The following is a 24,947-nucleotide window of genomic DNA, read 5'->3' as shown; positions in this document are numbered from 1 at the left end:
AACCATATATTTGAAGGCGTGATGAATTGAGAAATCAACTCTCCCTTGAGCCTTTGATATATAAAAGTTTGTCGTGATACAAGAATATCCTGTACGTTTCGGAGCTGAAAACTTCCTTGTTAGTCAAAGAAAAGCTTTTATTGACACCAGGCCCAGAAAACGCTCAATCTCAGACTATGTCGACCCTTGGCGTCATCGTATGCTGAAACGCCGTCTCAACAAATAAATATGTACGCCTGCTTCTGTAGCCCCGCCCACCGACTCATGGAGCAGAACAGATCGCGCTACCGAACAATAAACATGCCGAAGATAGCAAGATATTGCGCTGTGCCTGGTTGTGGAAGAACACAGTCGCTGCAGAAGCTTCCTTCGGATTCTAATATTGGAAATGTGTGGTTGAACTTTATTTTTAATGAATATCCAGCTCACGTGGGGAAGATTTGCACTTATGTTCATTTCACCGGATTCATTTGTAAACAAGAGACTGGATTTGCAGACAGGATGAGATTACATGAATGAATAAAGCAACACAATAATGTGAGTAAAAAAAAAATTTTTTATGTGATAATATTGCATTGTTAGATCTAAGAAAATGTTACATTGTGTACATGTCTAACTAAACATAACTTACCACGCTGTCACAGGGCTCGCAAAGCCCAACGTCCCGGGGCTATGTGTTTTCCAGACGGGCTACCAATATGTATCATCTTAAATAGTAAAATAACATTCCTTTCTTGATGTGTGTTGTTCACTCTCTTGACTTGATATTTGAAGGAAAAATACAATTGCGGAAGTTTTGATCATGCTGTCTGCAACGTACTTGGCACACGTATATCCACCGGTCAGGCGGGCCGCGGGCCAAGTAATATAAAATAACATTTATATTAATTGCGTGTGGATGAGAGATAAATCATTGTGTTTGTTTGATAAAGACATTTTGCGAGCCCCACTCTAAAAAATGCTGGGTTAAAAACAAACCCAGCAATTGGGTTGTTTTAACCCAGCGAGTGGGTTGTTTTAAGCAAACATTTAACCCAACTGCTGGGTTAAAACAACCCATTCACTGGGTTAAAACAACCCAATTGCTGGGTTTGTCCATTTTCAACCCAACTTGGGTTGTTTTTAACCCAGCATTTTTTAGAGTGGGACGAATCATTCCGGTTGCTGTTACCCTCACACATACTCATATGGGAGCCGAAGCTCATTAAATATGCAAAGCTTATCCAATCATAGCAGTGGGCGTTTATTTCCAAGTCTTCAGTGCGGCACGCCCATAAAAACCTAGCGTGTCTTGAGAGAGGCTCAAAAAATAGCTTATTACTTATTCATTATGATGTTTTTGAATGTAAAAAACACACGGACATCACAAATAGACCTCAGACAACAGTATACATTTAAAAAAAAAAAAGCCAGTTCATGACATCTTTAACAATTTATAAAGTAAAATATCTAGCTTCCGTCAGACCGCCTTCCGTATTCAACTTAAAAGCGTAAAAAGCGTAACTTGACGTCAGACATAGCATAAGCGTTTTGAACTGCCAGAGGCATTACACTTTCTTCATAAGTTAAATACGGAAGGTGGTCCGCCGGAAGCTAGAAAGTTTACTTTATAAAGTTTTAAATATGGATATTTTCTTTATTAACCCGTTATTAACATGATAATAGTGAACATATATAGGCATGGTTGTTTATGCAGTATGTACATTACCTTAGTGTCTAGCTAAGTGTGTCCTTTGAAACAAAATTACATAAATGATAGTCAGCATCAAGATTGAAAACAGGGATTCTTTATTTTTTTGTGGAATTCCCTAATTACAAATTCACACAATTTCAGTTAATTCACTTTATTACAAAATCAACAACAACAATGACATTAAGTCTTTACTCCATACGTGTTTAACCATTTAGTAATTCAGTAGTAAAACTAAAAATAAATTACAGAGAGGTTCTTAAGACTGTTTCTGTTTAACTTAGTGTCCGTGTGGCCTTATCCAGCATTGGGTGTAACTCATTACTAAGTAATTCATTACTGCAATTGAATCACTTTTCCCTTGAAAAAGTAAAGTAAGGGATTACTCTTTAATTTAATCTTTAAAAAATGTAATTAGTTACTTCAGATGTAATTGCATTAAATACTGTATAGACTATATAACAATTCCATATAAAAACAATAGTGAATTTAACATCAAAATGTAATGTCTAATGTTAAAATGTATGTTTTTATGTAACCCTCTCCCTTTTAATACAATGGTCAGTTCAAGAATAATTTATTCAGTTTTATATTATTTATTTGAAAGAATTAAAAGAGCAGTTTCATGTCCATCCTTATATTGTTCAACTGGTCAATGTTAATACGGTATGGGATTTTGAAAGTAATTGGTAACAAGTTATGGAATACTTTTTAGAGAGAGTAATTTAGTACAGTAATCAAATTACACTGTTAAAGATATAATTGGTAGCTAGTAATTAATTACTTTTTTAGAGTAACTAACCCAACACTGGCCCTATCAACTTTAAAATACTGATAAACTGTACTCATTAACAAATCAATACCGTGGAGTTTTATTTTGATAAACAATGATCTGATATACTCAAATCAATTGGGTGTGAAATAACCTAAATGTAAGGTTCAGGACATTTTATATATTTTACTGATGCTGTTAGTTAATGAGATCATCGCAAAGCAAAATCTAAAAAACATAAACCCTTATGTGCTCACACACTCTCTTGAATTTCATTGAGATGGCACAATGAGAAACTACTAAGACAGCAGAAAAAATAGTGCATATCCAACAATCTGAACATTCTTCATTATGACAGTCCCAATATCACTTCATTTTAGACTGATATGTAGTCAATGTGACCCCATCTATATACAATCAATATACTGTCAAACAATAGGAAATATGCAAATAAATAATGTGATAAGAGTTCTAACAAAGTGCTAACCGTATGGCTGAATGTATACCTTAAGATGTTAAAAGACTGTTTCTATTATGTAATTATGTGTATGCTTAAAACATATATTTAACATTCTCTCGTATATTATATATGAAGCTCCATTGCCACTGTAGCACAATCTGCTATAAAACATACCTGATTGAAACTCTGACTTAATTGTCAGTTTCTTACCTTTTTTTTTTCCCAGATATAAAAAGTGGCTCTGTATTGATGGCATACACAGTTTACTTAAGAAAATTGTAATGTTGATTTTATATTGCTGACTTTTTTTTTCACATATTCACATGGGATATAACAAATACCCAGAGAATGATGAATGGGCGTATGGACCAGCGTAAAGTCCTGCAGCTTGGTCTGATGGTAACTGAACATGAACAGTGTCTCCAACATGTAAGGGCAGAACTGCACTCCCTGATGCCTGATCCAAGTAACTTTTTTTGTATTCATCATATGTATACATTACTGGCTCATTGTTCCTGTATAAGGCCACCCATACACTGTTTCCTTTGCAATTAACATGGTAGACAAAGTAGTAAATTCCAGGTATTTTGCAAGTGAAGATGCCAGTTTGAGAGTTGTAATTCTGGTTGCCATTATGTAGAATCTTGTTGAAAACAACAGGTTGCCCAACTGGAGGAAATGGGGTTGTCAGCTGGGCTGTAAATGCTGGCATCTCTAGGCCACTCCTACCAATAATGGCTCCTCCAGGCTTTTCTTTTTTATAACCACTTTTTGCCCCATCTAGCCCAGGACCTGTCTCAGGAAGGATTTGCCCAATAACCTGAGACTGAGCAGGAGGTCCAGGTAGGCCAGGTGGACCAGGAGGACCAGGTATTCCAGGTTGACCTGGGGGCCCACCCATTCCAGGTATACCAGGAGGACCTATTGGGCCTGGAAGCCCTGATTTTCCCTCACCTGGCATTCCAGGTTTTCCTTGTGGTCCATATTCTCCTTTTTGGCCTGGTAGACCAGGTGGGCCTATTGGTCCTGCTGGACCCATTGATCCTGGGATTCCCATAGGCCCTGGATGACCTTTATCTCCTGGATATCCACCTTCTCCTTTTACACCAGGCTTTCCAGGGGCTCCAGGAAAGCCAGGTAAGCCTTTGTGTCCATTCTCACCTTTAGGTCCCAACGAACCAGATATGCCTCTAGGTCCTGGTTGCCCCAATTCCCCTGGGTATCCTGGCTTGCCTGGATGTCCTAGGGGCCCTGGTTCACCTTTTGGACCCAGTTGTCCTTTAGGTCCTACTGCACCGCCCTCTCCTTTTGGACCAGGGAAACCAATACCTCCAGGGGGTCCCATGAGACCTGGAGGACCTGGGAGGCCACTTGGCCCTTGTGGTCCAATCATTCCAGTAAGGCCACCATGACCCTTTTCACCTTTTGGGCCTTGAGGGCCAGGCAAACCACCATGCCCCTTTTCACCTTTAGGGCCAGGATATCCAGGCTTGCCAAACCCAGGCAAGCCTGGGCCCCCAGGTAAACCAGAAGGACCTGGTTCGCCCCTTCCACCTGGGAGACCTGGTTTCCCTGGCAAGCCATCCAAACCAGGTTTGCCAAAGCCTGGTAGTCCTGGTAGTCCTATTTGTCCTCTCTCCCCTGGGAATCCTGCCAATCCTGGTTCTCCAGGTGCACCAGGTTTACCTTGACCTCCTGGAGCACCAGGTAGTCCATTCAGTCCGGGCTTGCCAACTCCCGGTTGTCCTACTTGTCCTGGTGGTCCTGGAAATCCAGAATGTCCCTTTACACCAGGAAGTCCTGGGAGACCAATCCCATTCTCACCTTTTAGCCCTGGGAGACCAGGGATTCCAGGGAATCCCTTTTGTCCAGGTTCTCCACGAGGACCAGGTTGTCCTGGAAGTCCTTGTCCACCTGGTTTCGCCACACCTGGTAGGCCATGTGGCCCTGGAAGACCTGGAGGTCCTGGCATTCCTATCGGCCCTTCACCACCAATTGGCCCCAGCTCACCCTTTGGTCCTGGTAAACCTATACCTCCAGGTTTTCCTTGCAAACCTGGCATTCCTGGCTTTCCAATTCCAGGGTGTCCTGGTGGACCTTGAGGACCAGGTTTACCGGCAGGTCCTGGGATGCCATGGCCAGGGACTCCGGGAGGTCCCTGAGGCCCTGGAGGCCCTTTTGGACCAGTCTCACCAGAGGGACCTTTCTCTCCTCTTGGAATAGTTTCACCTGAAAAGAGTAGCCAGTCAGCACTTCAGAAACACTCACACATATTTGCATGTCTGGGTGTTAAAATGAATGAATAAATAATTAAATTAATGTATTTCTGGATTCTTGGTTCAAATTATATTCAGTATATTTCAACTGTATGTATTAAACCTAATGAATGAATACAGTAGAGCTAAAACGAGAGATTAAACAGAAACTGACTATGAATAAACTGCACAAAAAGACATGCCCACCCTCCCGGAAAGAAAATCTGATCACGTGTTTTCAAGAGGTTAACCAATCAAACTTTAACTTGCTTTCTGTCAGTTAACATTTGTTACAATATTAATATTATAAAACAATATTATAAACAACAATACTCTCTAAATAAATATGATTTCATGAAAGCTGCACACAATATTATTGTAAAAGATTTAGCAAAAATACCAACCTTTTCCTACAATCGGTTTACCCATGTGCATGGGTATATGTGGACGCTCTTTTCCATACTGAGGAAGCAAAGGCATCTCATTTCCATATGGCACATGTGGCAGTTCCTTTCCATGATAATGGTGTTGAGGTATCCCCTCATTGCCATGTGACAGGAGAGGTAACTGAGGCAGAGGCTGGTGCTGTTGGGGCAGCGGCTTGTGTCCATAAAATGCCCCCGCATGGATATGATGTAGCAGACACAAGTGCTCCACCAGTACAAACAAGCGGGCTGAGAGGAGAGGCCCAGCCATGTCCTGTGGAATGGAGAATAGGAGAGAAGGTTAGTAGTCTTGGGAAAACACAAAAAAAGCTAGTAGTAAAGGCCCACACCAAAGTGTAGAAGAGCACTTCTGTGCCTTGCTCAATCAGCACATTGTCTTGAGAAGTTGGGTTTAAGGATTTTGCATCCATAAGGTTATGGGTTTAATCAACCATTAGTACTAAGACAAAATGACTAAGCATCCCAATACGTTGGATAAATACTTTTACATGAAAACAAAAACAAATTGCTGATGGAGGACAGGTAACTGAGCAGACAAGTGTCACTCAGCTTCGCTGCAATTTAGAGCAGTTAGTCAGGCCCCCACAGACAGTGAGTCCTGAGCGAGATCCAAATCCACATGGTGTAAGCAAGAAAAACTCACTGTTCAGAGAGTCAAAGCACAGTCTAGTAAAAGCTGGCATCCTCTTTAATGGGATAGTTCACCCGAAAATGGAAATTCTGTCATTAATTACTCACCGTCATGTCATTCCAAACCCGTAAGACCTTTGTTCATCTTCGGAACACAAATGAAGATATTTTTGATGAAATCCGAGAGTACTCTGACCCCTCCATAGACAGCTATTTAATTAACACTTTCAAGGTCCAGAAAAATAGTCCATGTAACTCCAGTGGTTCAACCTTAATTTTATGAAGCGACAAGAATACTTTTTTGTGCACAAAAAAATAAATAAAATAACGACAATTTATTCAACAATTTAGTTCTAGCCTGTACCAGTGTCCTACGCAGTGTCCGTTGTAAATAGTACAGCACTCTCGAGATCTAAGGCAGCCGATGCTTTTCACATGAGCACCACGGGAGTTGCACTGTATACTTAAACAGTGTACGAGACAGGTACAGGCCAGAATGAAATTGTTGAATAAAGTCATTATTTTTGTTCGTTTTTGCACACAAGTTTTCTCGCCACTTCATTAAATTCCCTCCAATTGATAGGAGCTCTCGGATTTCATCCAAAATATCTTAATTTGTGTTCCGAAGATGAACAAAGGTCTTATGGGTTTGGAATGAAATGAGGGTGAGTAATTAATGACATAATTTTCATTTTTGGGTGAACTAACCCTTTAAGTTATTCTTGACTGTGCTGATGAACACAGCAGTGTGTGAAATAATTATTTCTTGCTTGTGCCAACTGACAACATACATGAGACAGGAGAGACTGAATGGGCCATTTATCAGGATTTGGATAAAACAGTTAATCACTTTGAATAATCTCTCCTCGTTTCTAAGAAAATATGCACCGTTGATGTACCATCAGATGCCAAAAGCTCATTCAGTTTTTACTTTCAGTTTCTGTTGTGAATAATTGACTGGGGTTTGAATTTTCTTCTTCACCAGCATAACTCTCACGCAAAGTTTGCTTGTGTGATATCCACTGGCTCGCCTTTATGGTTTAAAATGGCAATATTTTCAATAGTGCAACATTTAATCACCAGTTGCTCGCAAAATGATGGACAATGATTCACATTTCGTGCCTGTCATTTCCTGTGATGTATATGTACGTACGCTATATTACCAAAAGTATTGGGACACCCCTCCAAATCATTGAGTTCAGGTGTTCCAATCACTTCCATGGCCACAGGTGTATAAAATCAAGCACCTAGACATGCAGACTGCTTCTACAAACATTTGTGAAAGAATGGGTTGCTCTCAGGAGCCCAGTGAATTCAAGTGTGGTACCATGATAAGTTGCCACCTTTGCAATAAGTCCTTTCGTGAAATTGGACTTATTCTTATCCTCACTACTAAATATTCCACAGTCAACTGTTAGTGGTATTAACACAGTGCGCTGAAGTCGCCAACTTTCTGCGGAGTCAATAACTACTGACCTCCAAACTTCGTGTGGCCTTCAAATTAGCTCAAGAACAGTGCATAGAGAGCTTCATGGAATGGGTTCCATGGCCATCCAAGCCACTGGACTCTAGAGCAGTGGAGACGTGTTCTCTGGAGTGACTAACCTGGGTTTGGCGGTTGCCAGGAGAACAGTACTTGCCTTACTGCACTGTGCCAAGTGTAAAGTTTGGTGGAGGGGGGATTATGGTGTGGGGTTGTTTTCAGAGGTTGGGCTTGGCCCCTTAGTTCCAGTGAAATAAACTCTCAATGCTTCAGCATAAGACATTTTGGACAATTTTGGACAATCCCAACTTTGTGGGAACAGTTTGGGGATGGCTTTCCTGTTCCAACATGGCTGCGCACCAGTGCACAAAGCAAGGTCCATAAAGACATGGATGAGCGAGTTTAGTGTGGAGGAACTTGTCCTGACCTCAACCCTGAATGAACACCTTTAGTGAAACCAGGCCTTCTCATCCAACATCAGTGCCTGACCTCACAAATCTGCTTCTATAAGAATGGTCAAAAATGCTCAATAAACACACTCATGAACCTTGTGGAAAGCCTTCCCGTAAGAGTTGAATCTGTTATAGCTACAAAGGGTGGGCCAACTCCATATTAAACCCTACAAATTAATAATGGGATGTCATGTGTTATGTGCATGTAAAGGCAGGCATCACAAAACTTTTGGCAATATAGTGTATATACAATCACAGTGATGGGAATGACGGCGCTATAGATAAACAGCGTTACTAACGGAATTATTTTTTTCAGTAACGAGTTATCAAACAAATTACTGTTTCTCCCGTTACAATGCCGTTAGCGTTACTGAGAATAAAATGCGGCATTACTATAATTGAGCTCACTGAATCAGTTTTCATCCGAACAGGCTCTCTGTCAGTCGGACCTGCAACGTTTTTTTTTCTCTGGTTGGTTGGTGTGAGTGTGTGTGTGTGTGTGTGTGTGTGTGTGTGTGTGTGTGTGTGTGTGTGTGTGTGTGTGTGTGTGTGTGTGTGTGTGTGTGTGTGTGTGTGTGTGTGTGTGTGTGTGTGTGTGTGTGTGTGTGTGTGTGTGTGTGGGCGTGCGTGCGTGCCATGCGTGTTGGGGGGTGGTGGGGTGGTACACATAACTGATGATGATTGGTGGGTGGGAGACAAGGTTGAGGTTGATAGGTTGAGTTCACACATATGCACATGCACAATCACACACACCAACGACCAGGAGGAGTCAGAGCTATGGCAAGTTCAACGACTTCAAAGGTAGCTTTCACAAACTGGAAGTATAAGCACTACTTTTCCCCCGTTGAGGTGAAAGGTAAGAACGTTTATGTAACGTGCAACTTATGCCCAGGAAGAAAGAGTCTCTCCACGTCGGTGGCAAGTAATTCTAATCTAATGAAGCACCTCACATCACATGCCGCCTCAAAATAAGTGGCTAAAAACCAAGGTGATAACGTGAGCTCCACTACCAAATAAATAGTATAGTACTGATAATATTTACACTATAGTAGGTCTACTGATAATGTTTACAATAATGTATTGAATTTGATAGGTGTCTCTCACATTGTCCCACAGCAACATTACAATAGTGTACATTAATGTACAATGTTTTATAATAATAATTTATTCTATTTAGTGTCCAATTAAGTCATTTAACATATTTAATATTGGGGGCATCCAAGTTATTTGACATATATGAACATTTAAAAAAAAAAAAAGTAACACAGTATTTACTTACCCTGGTAATCAGTTTCTTTTATAATGATGTAACTCAGTTACTAACTCGGTTACTATTTGTAAGAAGTAACTAGTAACTATAATTAATTACTTACTTTTTTAAAGTAGCGTGCCCAACACTGTATACAATACATACATATATACTTGAGCCCCACATTTTAAGAATGCCGTGTAATGCACGAGACACGACACGCATAATAAATAGAATATAGGCCTACTCTGAGTGAAATGCATGGATGCTTAAGTTTTGACGTCACCACCGGGAATAACCTGTTTTTAAATAGTCTTGTAAATACAGTTTACTTGCATTAGTAGGTTATTGATTTGCATGTAAATCAGGTTATTTCAATTAAACAGATTTTTGATAGTCATCATTAGCATATTGGTGTGCATGTAAACATGCTCCTTGTTTGCAACAAAATCAACCATAAATTATTAATGCTAGATCATTTTCTAATATTTTTGGTATCTTCAAAAGCATATGTAGAGTGGAAGGTGCTAAACACAGCAAGGAACAGTGTTTAGTGAACTTGCGTTGCGTATACTTTTGTTTAGTATTAATCGCATCTTCTTCTTCTAGCCACTATTGACTGGGCAGAAGAAGTTTCCAAACATCTATTAGGTTTTCTAAACATGCAACATAGGACAGTGATGTATTCAGTTTTCTAATGTCAAGTTATTGAAGTTCAGAACAAGCTATTTTGCAGCTGTGTTTCAATAAATGTCCTAAAGAGGTTGTCTTAACAAGATTTGATTTGTTTTTATAGCAAATTAAGTTTCATAATCCTTTATTTAAAAAATGTAAGGAAAATGTGATTTTTCTAGCCTGGATGCCGGCCGAATTTAGCCTCGCCCACGACATTTGAGTTGTGCTCCGTTGTGGAGTAACTATGGCTGCGTCCGAAACCTGGAAAATGCTGCCTTCGGAGGCATCAAGGCACGTCCGAATCTAATGTTAGCTTCACTTCCTGTCTCCTGAGATACCTTCATCTGATCGATTTTTGAAGGCAGCATATTTGTATCCTTCGCTGCCTTTGAAATCCCACAATCCTGTGCTTTCCATTCTGTGAAAGTTGAGCTGGAAAAAAAGATGCCATCCGAAAGTTGCGTTTGCTGGTCAGTTTGTGTGTAAATGTACGTTTTTTACCCAGATTTTCTACTTCTGATGTAATTTCTAGGGAGAAATTACTAATGTAGTAATTAAATATTTGTTTAGTTCTCACCAAAGTTCTCTCTATTTTGCTCTAGATCATTAAACCTTTACACTGCCTAAGAAGTCTGTCTGAAATTAGTTTCGTGAGGTGCCTTCATGCACAAACACTGCCTTACAAGCCATTGTCTGATAAGGCAGCGAGGCAACGAGTCAGCTGCCTATGTTTTTGGACGCAGCCTGTTTGCTCCTGTTCGGACCAATGAAATTGTCAGGACGGGCTACGGGCTTTATAAAAGAGTGACTTTTGTTTGCAGTAACAGACCTACAACAGAAGTAATACATTTGTTACACTTAAACATGACCACTAGAGGTCAGTAACTGCCCATAAAACAGACATGAACACTTTCTTTAAAGCCCCTATTCACTGTTTTGTATTCAATGTTTTGTTCAGAAGAAAAAAAACATACATTTAAAAAAAACAAATGATCACACAAATAATACCAATAAAGCACAAAAAATGTAAACTGCCACAATGTGAACTGCCACTTTTACAAAACTTTACACTAAAAGTTACACAAATGCACAAAAAAGGCCCATATATTGTCTATCATTTGCTTGAAAGCCACATCCTTTTTCCTGAAACTCTGATGAATGCGAAACCCAGCCACTTTCAGAGTTTCAGAGTGTTGCCGTTTTAGCACCCAGCCGACAGCTGCGCTAAAATCTAAACCGTGAGCCTAAACCAAAGCCGACCCCGGAGTGGAGGGGGCATCCTGCTTTGATTGAGGGAAAAAAAAAAATCTTAAAAGCTGGAATGCTTTTTATGGAAGTTCTTGATTCTAATACATACAGACGTATTGGGATCAGTGTGTGGGTGGGATGCCAGAGCTTTGATTCTCTTTTGTGAGCTACTGTAAACAGTGATCTTGATTGATCTAGCATGAATAGAATGAAAAGACTAAGTAACACGTAAACAATTTTTCTTGGGATGCTACCAGCCAGGTTGATTGTGATTCTAAAGATACTTTCCACCTCTTCCACGTATCTAAACCTTCTAGAGGTATCATTTGTTCAAAATTACTCTATATTCAGTTTCTTTTAGGAAGAGCCCAGCTTTTTTAAAGGTGCACTATGTAACTTTTCCGTCCGCTAGAGGTCGCCTATATTCAAAACAAATGCGTAGTTTGATGACGCCAAGTTTGAGTGCAGAATCTTGGGACATGTGGTCTTCACCTCACAGCCGGTGGAAAAGAATCGGGATAGGACACAGGCAGAAATTCATGTTCATGGATGTGATTATCAACGTTACCGTAGTATGAAGCAGAGCAGGACTTAGTGTTGTGGGAGCTGAGCAAGCCACTGGAGCGATTGTTAATAAGATGAACAATGAGTCAGGAGCAGCTGGACTTTTACTATGCCACAGTCGCCGGCGCCATTTCCACTTTTACGGTCATGAGTATGAGGTAACGCAGCTCTGCTTATCATATTAGATACATTTGAGTGTGTTGAAAATTATGTTATGACGTTACTCTGTGCGTTTGCTCGGCGGCTGCTATGACACTTGTTGCACACTGCAGTTAAAGTAAAGCGTTTCTGCAAAATAAAAATTACCAAGGGTAATGCGGATATGATGCAATTGACAGGTGACTCCCTCACACGTCCCGGTTCCTTGGGTAAAATAGCAATTTTCTCACGATTTACAAATAGTTGGAAACATTTGGGATATTGAAAGTACTCAACTGAACAAAATATATAACAGTGGCCTAGTGGTTTTTGGATATTTAACTGAAAAATTTTTACATAATGCACCTTTAAGGCACGTAATTAGTAACCTTTTTAACCATGTTAAAAACACATTAATATACATGCATTAACAACAATAATGAATAAAACACACACTTGACACTTAAAAATAAACTGAAGGAATTAATTATCAATTTATTTAAGAGCAATTACTCTTTTAAATTGACACATAAATTATTTTTCAAATATATTCCTTTTTCAAAATTAATTATTAATGTATTCTTTTTATTGAAACATTTTAAACAAATTAAAGGGGCTATATGTGTTTTTCTGAAATGTAAACTCGCGACTGACACCTGTGGCCAAAAAACAGAAAAAAACAAACTGCTCTTCTTTTCTGCTCGCTCTCGCAGCGCGCGCTTGTACGTGCACACTTCACAGGTCAACATTATGTTTACAGAGGTAAGAACAGTCAAATACATATATTGTTTGAGATAAGTGGTGGCATGAAACGTTTGATGTTTGATAAGTGGTTGGCATGAAAGTGATCTGAAACGTTTACCATGAACGCGCTTGATGTCACATCCGCAGACAGCGCGGGAAAAATCTGACCCGACAGAAAATAGGAAAAATAGGATACAGATGTTTGAGTCATATGGTAAAATAAAAAGGCTATTGTTACGTTTATTTTTGGGAAAAAGTCGCATATAGCCCCTTTAACTTAACGGTTTATTTAAATTAATAAATATTTTATCTAATTATTTATTCAAAAGATAATTGATTCCTTAATATTTTTTTACCCTTTTAATCTTTGACATTCATTAGTTCATATATTCAGTCATTCGGCACCAAACCCAACCCAGACACTTCATTCCTCAGAAATGATTTTCATTCCTCAGGCCTCTCAAATGTATAACTTCACCCAGAGATATGTTTTCAGAGGATTTTGTGTCATTTTTAGTGCTGGCTGCGTTCAGCCTGGAACTGTAACTTCAGCGGGAAAAACAATACTTTCTCTGTATTCAACAAGGCTGGCAAGTCAAATTAAACAACTGATCAATGTTCTCTATATCCAAAAAAAATGATAATTCCTTCGGAACATTTCTCAATTACTGCTGGCCATGTCTGAAAAGTGACATAGAATATCATAATCAAGAGCTCTCATTTGCATCCATGATACCCACCCAGCATTAATCACAAATGAGATGCCGGAACAATCTCAAGAGAAGCATTTCCGGAGAGGTCATGGGGGGACAAAAAACATGGCTCATAAAAGCTTCTGTTCATTCTGAACTCAACAGGTCTGTTCACAACCAGGCCCAGTCGAATCTCCATGATTATTCATCAAATTCACAAGGCTAAAACAAGCATCTCACGCTGTTCCCTCTGGCCTACATTGGATGTTCCATGATTACAGAAAAATCTGTAGTACAGATTTGGGAGCTGAAGCCAAAGGTCAAACAAGAAATATGTTGACAGGCGAGGGTCAAAACCACAAAGACTAGCATGACGGAACAACAGCAACCCTACACGTCCACTGCAGAGAGCAGGAACCAATGTTTTCCTCCACTCTTTTTGGCCAAAATTTAAAACCGCAGCATTTGTCTGCTTGGTTTCATGCCACAGCTCTGTTATCGCCCTGCCCCGATTCTAATATAATCAAATTTCCATTCCTACTTTTCTGACTGCTTCCAGATGTGCACATCAATTCACAATAAACAAATAAAGAAGAGCATGCTGGGTGTCAACTATATAGTTAATGCTGGCATGAAAAGAAGGTCAGATATGCTCAACCTTACATTATTTTGGCCTAATAACCTCTGTAGCCTTTTGCTTTTGATTTCTAGCTACAGTGTCCAATTTACAGCAAAACATTTCACACAGACATTTGTTTGTTTAAAAATGTTTAAAAAAAATGTTTTGAATAATTTTTATAAAACACAATGAAATTCTGACAATTTTAAGTGCAAGTTAAAGTTTGTGTCCAAATGTTTTGGGGACCTGTGTACTAAGGTGACCAGATTTCTGAAATGGAAACTGGGGACATTTCCATTTGAGAGGTCACAATTTTGTATCGCATTTGTTATTATATATTAATTAAAAAATTAGGATAATATATTTTTGAATGTGTTTTGTTGTCTTTGTTGTTGAGGGCTCCCTATATTATTATTATTATTTAGTTTGATTATTACAGTTTTTGGTCTGGTTTTATTACAATTCACCGCACCCGCAAAAACAAAACAAAAAAACGATGAAACAATGAAAACAGTTAATAGTAACCATTGTAAATCACAATCCGTTCAAAACTATATTATAACGTGACTTAAAGGGTTAGACTTCGAAGCGTTATGAATACTTCCTACATAGTTCCCATATCATACCAATATCAGAATATTAAAACATATCAGTGCCTGGTAAATTCATGGAAATAAACTTTTTCCTCGCAATTGACAGAATTTTCCAGCTTTACGTGTTTTTACTGTTATACGGTAGGGGGCGCTATTACACATCTTCTGAAAGAATACTGAATTGCTAGATCAAAACATGCAAAAACATGCAAAAAAAAAAGCGTTCTGGTCTTTTTTAAAAAAAACACGTTTTTGAACAGAAATGTAGCTATTTTAATGAAACATACCCACATTCAAGTGTTAATAATAATAAAAAACGCATTAAGCTAAAATAAAACTTTTTTGGTTTAAAAGCAGAGGCTCTGTTCTTTATTTTTATATATTGCATGTTCAGATATTTATACAACAAAATATTAATGTGGGCCATGACATTTTTGTGAAAATTATTTAAAAAAAATCTGGTGCTGGGTGGCAACTTTTATTAAAAAAATAAATAAAAATAAAAACACTGGCGGAGAAAGAGTTAATAAAACCTTATTTGTCTTATTTGGATAAAAAGCACATGTACCATACCAGCTAAACCAAATGAGATGGAACAGATGCAAATGTCTTTTTTTAATAGTGATTATAATTTTGTACAGTTGCATTCATGTAGCTCAAACAGTAAAGGATGGCGCAAATAAAACAAAGGTCATGGGTTCCATTCCCAGGGAATGCCTGAACTGATAAAATCATTGAATGCAATGTAAGTTTCTATAGATACAAGTGTCCGCAAACCGCATAAATGTTTTTTTTTTCCTCAACTCTGGCCCACGAGATCCACTTTCCTACAGAGTTTAGCTCCAACCCTAATCAAGCACACGAACAAGCTAATCAAGGTTTAGCTTCAGGATTAATAAGCAGGTGAGTTTGATCAAAGTTGGAGCTAAACTCTGCAGGACCTTGAGGGCCAGAGTTAAAAAAAAAACACAGGTTTAGGGTCTTGTACTCCATAATGCTGGATTCATGATGCAGTGTTTTGGAGTTTCTCTTTCAGTTCTGGCTACTGAATTTGAACAACCTTATGGGGCTTTACAGTCAGCATGACCGTGATAATAAGGTGCTGACAGTAAACAGCAGAAGATGCCAAAAGACACACTCACCCACCCACACACCACTCCGTGTTCCCAGCCTACAATTACTACAGGTCTTGCTTTCTCTGGAAATGGGAAGAGTGAGAGAGAGTTTCAAGACATTTCTCCCATGAAACTACAATTCTCACACACACATTAGCATACACTCTTAAAAATAAAATGGCATTTACGTCTCCATGAAGAACCTTGGAAAATGTTCCTTACAATAAGAAAGAATTGGTTCTTTAAGAACTGTTCAGACTGTAAACCCGAATAAGTTGGCAGAACTTCAAACTTCAATCAGTTGGCTCAAATTTAAGAAATTTAAAGTTTAAGACTTTTATTTTGTAATCGTACATTTTAAACGATCTGAACTTAAAATGTTTGAGTAAGCTAATTCATACATTTAGGGTAGGGTAGAGTGGGGAAAAAACAAATTGTATTTGTACCACAGGTGGGGTAAAATGCCCCCACTCCGACAAAGCAATTTGCTTTATACACTCTAAAAAAAAAAAAGGTTCTATATTGCACCAAAAATGGTTCTTGGCTCGTAATCATAGGGGAACCTTTTTTAGTGCTATATAGCACCAATTTTGGTGCTTCAGTGGTTCTTCAGCGGTTCTTCAGAGGTTCTTCAGCGGTTCTTCAGAGGTTCTTCACCGGTTCTTTGACTAAGGTGCTATATAGCACCTCTGAAGAACCACTGAAGCACCAAAATTGGTGCTATATAGCACTAAAAAAGGTTCCCCTATGATTACGAGCCTTTTTTTTTAGAGTGTACGTACAAGCATGTTTCGGCTTAAAATTAAAAAGACAAGCCAAAATAACAGATAAATATGAATATTTATTAATGAAACATTTTGAAAATCAACCTTTTTGAAAAATATTGTTGGCTGATGCTAACTGGCTGGCCAACTAGCTAGCTGATGCTAATGTGATGTAATTTTTAAATATAAAGCCCAAATATTTTTATTCAACCACCTAGTTAGATTACATTTGATGGAAAAACAAAGAATGTGATGTTCAGAACATGGTAACTACAGTAATTATGATAGTGGGAAGCGATGACCCCGGGGGCATTTTACCCCAAGTGGACGGGGGCGTTTTACCCTACAGACTAGGTTAATATAAAAAATTGTCATTCTGAAAATATAGTTATATTTTCCTTAAATAACAAGTACTCCCTAACTACAGGCCTTGCTCTTCTCATATCATATAAAACTGTGATGTTCTGCAAAACAGCAAGCTAAAACACTTTTTTCTTACTGTTAAAAATGATATCACTTAATGTGAAATCCGTTTTCTCTAAGATACGTCACAAGTGTAAGCTTTGCGGTGAAAACTTCTACATCACTCTGGTCAACGTAGTCCATAGCAACAACAAAAACGTATCTTGATTTTATCTAGTGGTTATTTTGGGAAAAACTGTTTTCCCCCACTCTATCCTAACTTAAAAATATAATGTAATCTCAAGTAGTGGTAAATTACCTATAGCTTTAACTAGCTAATTCAATAAATACCACCTTGCTAATTGGTTACACAATATTTTGGTAGCATTAGCATATCATAGCACTTTCTGAATGAGGGCAGCAATATAATAAATTTAACATAAATATGTTCTCAAACTAAGCTCATGCTCGACTCATCGCCATGATTGTAATCCTACAAAAAACCCAACACAACAGAAACTCCTTTTAAACTAGCATAACAAAACATTAAACACTACTAAATCTCACTTAACATTAATCTTGCACCAAAAAAAGAAAACATAATATAACACTTAATTTTGCCATTTACTGTCTCTTTTGAGTGTCATGGTAAAGCATGCTGGGAAATCTAATTCCCAACCCAGTTTCGGTTAAATTTAAGTTCATAAAACTCAAAACAATGAAACCATTCAGATTACTTAAAATGTGTCAGTTTTGAGAACTCAATAGAAAAGGAAAGTTCTAAATATTCATAAAAGTTAATTAGTTTGAACTAATTTGTTTAATTTGAGTTGGCTCTACTCAAACCAATTAATTATTTTGAGCGTTGGGGTGTACAGTGCACTGAAAGGTTCTTAATGGCACAAAAAATATTATTCTATGGCATCACTGCAAAAAAGCCTTTTTGTAACTTGTATTTTTAATAATTTATCTAAATTCCCACATACTTAAAACTTAGTTTTTTTTTATAAAGCTAGTTTAAAAAATACAATTTACTAACCCAAAATATAATCCTCAAAAATAAACCTAACATTTTTATAATGAAGTAATTCGTAAGTTACACAATATTGTCTAGACATACTGATATTCAATGTAGTGGCATTCTTGCTTGTGTGATATTGCACAGATACACTGAGGTTGAGTTGCAGTTATTCCTCAGGACAGCGGAATGCAGAATCAGCTGACAGAATGGACTGTGAGCCAGAACTGCTGCCTGCTGTAAAACACATTCCCTCGCTCACTCAGTAACTCACACTTTTCTCTCAGGTAAGGGAAGATTTTCATGTTACCATAAGGTTTAGTCTATGGGGAATAAGAGATTTTGGGCAGTATATACACCATTACGAGGTAGCAGAAAGCCACTCTGAAAAATGCAATTTGTGCCGGAAAAATGTCAAGAAAAATACTTTTTTTGTTTGTTTTTTTACAAAAGACCTTTCCAAAAAAATATATATATTTATATTTTGATACCAGACAGACTCTGGTAGTAGCGCTTAGATTTTTGTGTGCCTTGTGATAAGTCAAATGCTGTAATAAAATAATAAAACAAAATCCATTTCTCTTTCAAAGCATGTTTTGTAGATTGAGCATTCAGATCTGTTACATTCAGTAACAGACCAATGTTTTGGAGTTGACAATATATCAACAAGCCAAATCTGAGGCCAAGGGTTTTAATGGGGTAAAACACAAATACACATATTTTATACCGGAATTTGTATTATTATTAATATATTATTTTAAATTATATTAATATTTTGAATTAGCTTTTAAACTCAGTTAAAGTTTCAATAATTTTGCTGTTTTTGTATTGTATTTTATTATTTTTAACATACATTTTTATTTATTAATACTTCAATCTAAACTAAACGAAAATTAGAAATGTTGCCTCGAAACTAACTGAAATAAAATACATTTTAAGTTGTTTTATATTTTATTGTATTTCAGTTAACATTTATTTTATTTCAAGTAAAAAATTTTTTAGTTTTTTATGGTTTTTGTAAATGATAAGGAATTAAGGAGTTTACGAAAAAATTACACACAAGTGAAAGGATATAAAAGTAAACATTAGGTATAATTTGATTTAGCTTTATCCAAATATATAATTATGTAATGGTAATTTGTTTGTTTTTTTGTTTTTGTTTTTTCTTTTCTTTTTTTGTAAAAATATTAAACAAGTTTGCACCTATACTGCAGAGTTGAAGCTCTCAAAGGGCAAGCTAAATATCCACCAATGACATCTGTGCAGTCCTTTAGATCCAATCAATTTCCTAATCTCTATAATTATTGTCTGAATACTATATCAGCAATATTAGATGGCCTCAGATGACTCTCGTTGTTAATGGACACTGATGCAGGTGATTTATATCAGTGCAAACACAGACAAGGATCAGAGGTGTGTTGGTGCATTTGTGAGCGTATGTGTCAGATTCCATGCCCACATCCCCTAGTTCTGCACATGCCCAGAAGCGAATGGCTGGGCAAACGGAGGACCAAAAAAAGAGACCCGACTGAAATTAAGTAAAAAATCCACAATAATAATAAGCAAACTTTTCTCACTCATATAAGATGTTAGTGCAAGTTGGAATGTCATAAAACTAAAATAATGCTAAGCTCCTGAATATTAATTAGGTTCTGCACAAACATTATTATTTAATGTTTTAACAAATAAATAGTCTATGTGATGTATTGATCTGGAGATGAAGCCTGTAGTAGAGTATTTGCTTATTTCCAAGTCAAATGATAAAATCAAGATTAGAAATGTACAAATAACAATTTCAATAGCTCATTAAGTACACATTGACCAGTTCAATTCCTCTCATTATTTTAGTTTGGTGCGGACATCGTAAATGACGCTGGTAACTGTTAATAAATCTCTATACCAAGATCAAACTGCTTCCTATTATACCTCTAAATATTTTTTTATATGAGACAGATTTATGGGCTTTTCCCAGGGAAGTATACATAATAAATGCATACATTTTCGATTATCCCTGAGCCTTGTCAGTCTTGTCAAATATCTGGCGTCTTAGAAACCGAATCTAAGCTCAGAGCCAAACCTCTCTTTAAACAGGGAACCGTTGGTCTGCCACATTTTGGTGTTCTCGTTTCAGTACAAAGCTGATTTGACATGAGAAACTATTACGAGGGAAGACCTGTAATTCTATAGTCTACGATGGAGAAGATTTGTACGGAACACAGCTTTTGGCCTTTGGATAGAGGTCAGCACAATAGCTGCATTCATGATCCAAACTACGTACGTATGTGGTACGTGGTAGTATCCCCCCCTTAAAAAAGATACACGTCACAAAATAATTGTATGTTAACAGCTGGAGGGAACTGAGGGAGGAACATTAACAGGTCAAGCTACGTCTGTGAATCAATGAATCTAGCTGCTCAAGAAAGTTACAAATAATGGAAGAGAGAGATTAAAGATGCTCCGCAACGAAACAACTCTTACCCCTTTTCCACCAAGGCAGTTTGAGTGCTGGTTCGGAGCCAGAGTCTAGTTTCAAACCGGTTCTTTGGTTTTTCGACACCCAAAGCACCAGCTCTGAACCAGGAAAAGTAGTTCTTAAGTAGCACCCAAACATTGCTGGTCTAGAAGTAAGAACCGCCAAAAAGACGAACATAAACTTGTGACTGCCATTTTTGAAATAACAGATAATGGAGCTAATAGCAGCTCGATTGTAATCTCCATCTATAAAAATTACGGCGAGCTGCGCGAATGCGTTGGTTTCGCTGTGTTTTGATGCTGATGTAGGATCGTAACGACATGTGCATCAATAGTAACGTAACGTTCGCCATTGTTGTGGAAGGCTTGTTCAAGATACATCGGCGCTGTGCAGACCGATCGCCGTATGAAATCAAAGTACAGCGAGAGCCTACGACTCCTTATGCTTTTGAATTGCTCTTGCGGTACTTTGATATCATACGCTGGTCTGCGCAGCACCGATGCATCTCGAACAAGCCTGGTGTGTTTGTGTTTCCCGCTGCCTCGCTAGCGTTGCTGAGAAAGATGAGACGTATATAGTAACGTAAGACCTGGTTCTGTGGTGGCTCTCTAGCATGTGGAAAGGCAAACCGGTTCTTAGAAGGCTCGTCAGTCGAACCAACTTCGAACCGACATTAGCACCCGGTTCATGCTGGTGAAAAAGGGGTATCTGAGAACAGATAACTAGTTCTTATTCAGAACTGGTTCCATTTGGTTCCCAAAACACCAGAACCGAATGATTGTATCTTATGGTTCACTCGCTGACTGAATCGGAATCGTTTAGAAGGGTTCTTCACTGAACTCAAAATGTATTGGAAAACCTTACTGTGCTATGTTAACTCTTTGACGGAAATTTCCGGCATTCCATGTGTTCACTGTTATACGGTAGGGGGCGCTATTACACATCTTCTGAAAGAGTACAGAATCTCCTGATCAAACCACAGGTTAAAAGAATAGGAGCAGAAACAAGCGATAAAAGCATTGCTTATGCACGTTGTCGTTTTTGACAAAAACGCGGTTTCTTAGCTTTTTGTGAAAAATGTTGCTGTTTTTTCTTATTAAACTTACCCATATTCAAGTGTTGACAAAAAAAAAGGTAATAAATAATAAGGTAATAAAAAGGTAAAGGTAAGCTAAAAAAAAAAAATTTTTGTTTGTTTAAAACTAACTGTTTGTTATTTAAATATTTTAGGTACCATGAACGTTTTGTGAAAATAATCAAAAATGTTGGTGCTGGTTGTTCATATGGCAATGTGTTAAATATACACCGTTTTCTTGTAATAAATGGTCATTTAATTTTAAATAAGATATTTAAGATTTAACACAAAAAAAAATCAGTCAAATTGATTAATTGCGATTAATCGCATCTAACATAAAAGTTTGTAAGTATATACACACACATACAGTAAATACAAACTTTTATGTTAAATTAAAGTGATTAATCATTTTGACAGCAATATTAAGTATATAGTTTGGACAAATTATTGTTCAAGGACTACAAACTCAGTAATGGAATCATTAAGGAAACGGAACTGGAATTGGAATATGGAATAGAATCATTACATTTCTTGATATTTTTAAAGGTATAGTTCACCCAAAAATGACATTTCTGTCATCATTTACTCACCCTCAGGTTGTTCTAAACCTGTATGAGTTTCTTTCTTCTGCTGAACGCAAAAAGATATTTTGAACAATATTGGTAATCAAACAGTTGATGGACCCCATTGACTTCTATAGTATGAAAAAACATAATTGGGGAGCAGAAACTGTTTGGTTACCAACATTGTTCTTTTGTGTTCAACAGAACAGATTCAGAGTGAGTAATTGATGACAGAATTTAAAATTTTGGGTGAACTATCCCTTTAAGTATACAGTTTGCAATAAATCCAATATTTAAATTATCTTCAAAATAGAGGAATATCAATACATTGAAAGTACTGTAAAAATACTTTACTCACTAAGGATTGTCAAACTAAACAAATAAGACAATCATTATCACAAACACAAACTCTACAGATACCAAAACATCTTCTGGATTAAAACAACATGACTAGTCGAATTGCATTGACAGTCTAATCAATTTAGTGATTGATGTCAAGACCGGAGTGGAAAAAAATGCATTTTTGCAATCCATCTGGACTAGGATCAAGAGGAAAAGGGATGGAAAAAAGGTTGCCAAGCACCACAGCTTTGCCTCAGTGTCCAGAGCTGGTCATGTGCCCACGTGGAATGGATCTTCTGAACCCTGGAGACATAACATCCAGCACTGATCGCCGTAGGAAGCAGGGAAAATCACACTCAGCCACCCTCCGGCTCACAGCCATGCCCAGTGCCAGGAAAATCAAAGTGAAACTAAAGTGAATGTGGCTCGAGAAATATACAAACCCTTGAGCAGAGCTGGATAAAGACTCTTGCACAACAGCAGGTGTGGTATGCAGCAGGATATGAGAATCCACACTTATATTCAATCCAAAATCAAATCAAAAATTTCAAAAGGACAGCCACTTAGGTTTCTTATTAGTAAAGATTATATATATATATATATATATATATATATATATATATATATATATATATATATATATATATATATATATATATATATATATATAAAACAAAGTCGGTTTATAATACTATAGTTTCTTAAATAACATAATTATAGTAAATTATCTGGGTTCCCAACCCTTTTGACCAATTAATTTCCGTGCATTTTCCAAGACTTTTCCAGACTTTTTTTTTTGTGTGTGTACTCAACACTTGTCAATGAAATATTTCACACCCAATTCCATAATTTGTCATATTTTATTAAATACCCTAACTTTTTTTCAGGCCTGGACATCTTAAAATCCATTAATTTACAGGCTTTCCCAGACCATAGAAACCTTTACTCCACAATCTAGACAAATCCAAGATGATGGATAACCCAAAAAAATAAACAAGCTGCATCATCAAGGAACAAGAAACATCTTTCATGAACTGATATTACTTTCCTTTGCTTATAAACTCCCATTCAGATCAATATCAATATGATATTTCACGTCACTCATTTTATTACTATTATGTTTTTCCCCCTGACAACATGCATTCCGTACAGTATGTTCAGCACTCACCTCTCTCTCTCCTGGCCTCTCTCTGTCTCTGCCTTCTGTTTATCTCTCTCTGAGTCAGAAGTGAAGGACGACGATCCCGAAGACAGAAGGAGAAATGTAGTTAAAGGCGTCAGGCAGCATGGTTTCCACTTTTATGGGCAGGTAGGAGGGGCAAGGCAACTCCTCAAAGGAGGTGGGCAGAGGGAAAAAGAAAAAGAGAGAAAAACGTTCACGTAAGCCTCCACCCAGGGCGTTGATGCAGTAGCTATTTGGTTCAGTTCAGTCATTTACTCACAGTAGCCTAATATATTTATAATATATACTTATTTAAGCCATTTAAATACTTTGTATTTTTTCAGAGGAACAACAACTAATGAAAAAGAAACTACACGTTAATTAAATTATCCCAAAATGGTAAACACAGTAAAAACCGTTAAACGTAGGGGCGTTCATATTCACAGTGACAAGGTGATCTGAAGTTATTCATTATTAATGTGATATTGATTTTTGGATTGTTATATACGTTTAACTTAACCTTTCTTCCTTCAGAATTTGTTCATTATCAGTATCATTTACAAAACCACAGGTTAAAACTAAGAACATGCAGCAATTCAAAGACAGAATATCAGCAAGTAATACGTTAATATTGAGTAACTTAATTTTTTAGATGCAATATTGTCAGTAAATGTGTCTATTGCCCCGTCAATAATGAAAAATAGCAACTTAAGTTTTTTGAAGTGTTTGAGTAAATTATTCTACGGGCCCTGTTTTAACAATTTAACAATGGTCTGAAGCGCAGGACGCAGGTGCACTTAGGGTCCGAATCCACTTTTGCTAGTTTAAAGATGAAAAAAAAAAAAAAAAAACGGTCTGCGTGCCAGACACATGGTCCTAAAGGGTTGTACTTTGTCTCTTAATGAGTCATGGGTGTGACGTGCAATAAACCAATCAGAGTCTCATCTCCCATTCCCTTTAAAAGCCAGTTGCGCTGGCACAATGGCGGATTTGCTATTTACATGGTGGCATTTGCGAGCAGAAAGTCTGAACTGAGTGGAATATTATTTTTAATATTTAAAAACATTTGTGTGTGTAACAAGCCTGTGTGTGTATTATTCTTAACTGCCAATTTCTTCTTATTTTCTAACTTTTGGTATTTTGGTATGTGGTATTTTGTATTCCCAAAAACTTTTCTTAAGAATGTTCTCATCTATTTTCTTATGATTGTTCTTAAGATACAATTTAAGAAGTATTCATATTCACGAAAAGAAGGATCTTTAAAATCATCGTAAATAACGTCTTAAAGTTAGGATAACCTCCAACCTATCTTAAATACCAAAT

At 37.3% G+C, this 24,947-nt stretch overlaps 1 protein-coding gene across 1 annotated transcript; it reads right to left on the bottom strand.

The window, feature by feature from the left end:
* Positions 1-1,766: 1,766 nt before the first annotated feature.
* col8a1b (collagen, type VIII, alpha 1b) lies at positions 1,767-23,792 on the bottom strand. Its single transcript, XM_079807010.1, has 3 exons — positions 23,631-23,792; positions 5,582-5,876; positions 1,767-5,151 (listed from the first exon to the last, which is right to left on the bottom strand). Exons 2-3 carry the CDS (start codon positions 5,871-5,873, stop codon positions 3,242-3,244), a joined length of 2,202 nt encoding a protein of 733 aa, XP_079663136.1. The 5' UTR covers positions 5,874-5,876; positions 23,631-23,792; the 3' UTR covers positions 1,767-3,241.
* Positions 23,793-24,947: the final 1,155 nt, after the last annotated feature.

The sequence above is a fragment of the Gobio gobio genome (genome assembly GCF_949357685.1).
Source record: "Gobio gobio genome assembly, chromosome: 24".
NCBI classification, from domain to species: Eukaryota; Metazoa; Chordata; class Actinopteri; order Cypriniformes; family Gobionidae; genus Gobio; species Gobio gobio.
The sequence above is the reverse complement of the archived record's forward strand: the minus strand, read 5'-3'. Positions and strand labels throughout refer to the sequence as shown.

What these genes read in the sequence shown, in the direction of transcription:
- col8a1b (XM_079807010.1), bottom strand. Translation starts at nt 5,873, where the DNA reads ATGGCTGGGCCTCTCCTCTCAGCCCGCTTGTTTGTACTGGTGGAGCAC. An exon ending in TAAACCGATTGTAGGAAAAG is followed by an intron (nt 5,152 to 5,581) that starts GTTGGTATTTTT and finishes TACTCTTTTCAG; the next exon opens with GTGAAACTATTCCAAGAGGA.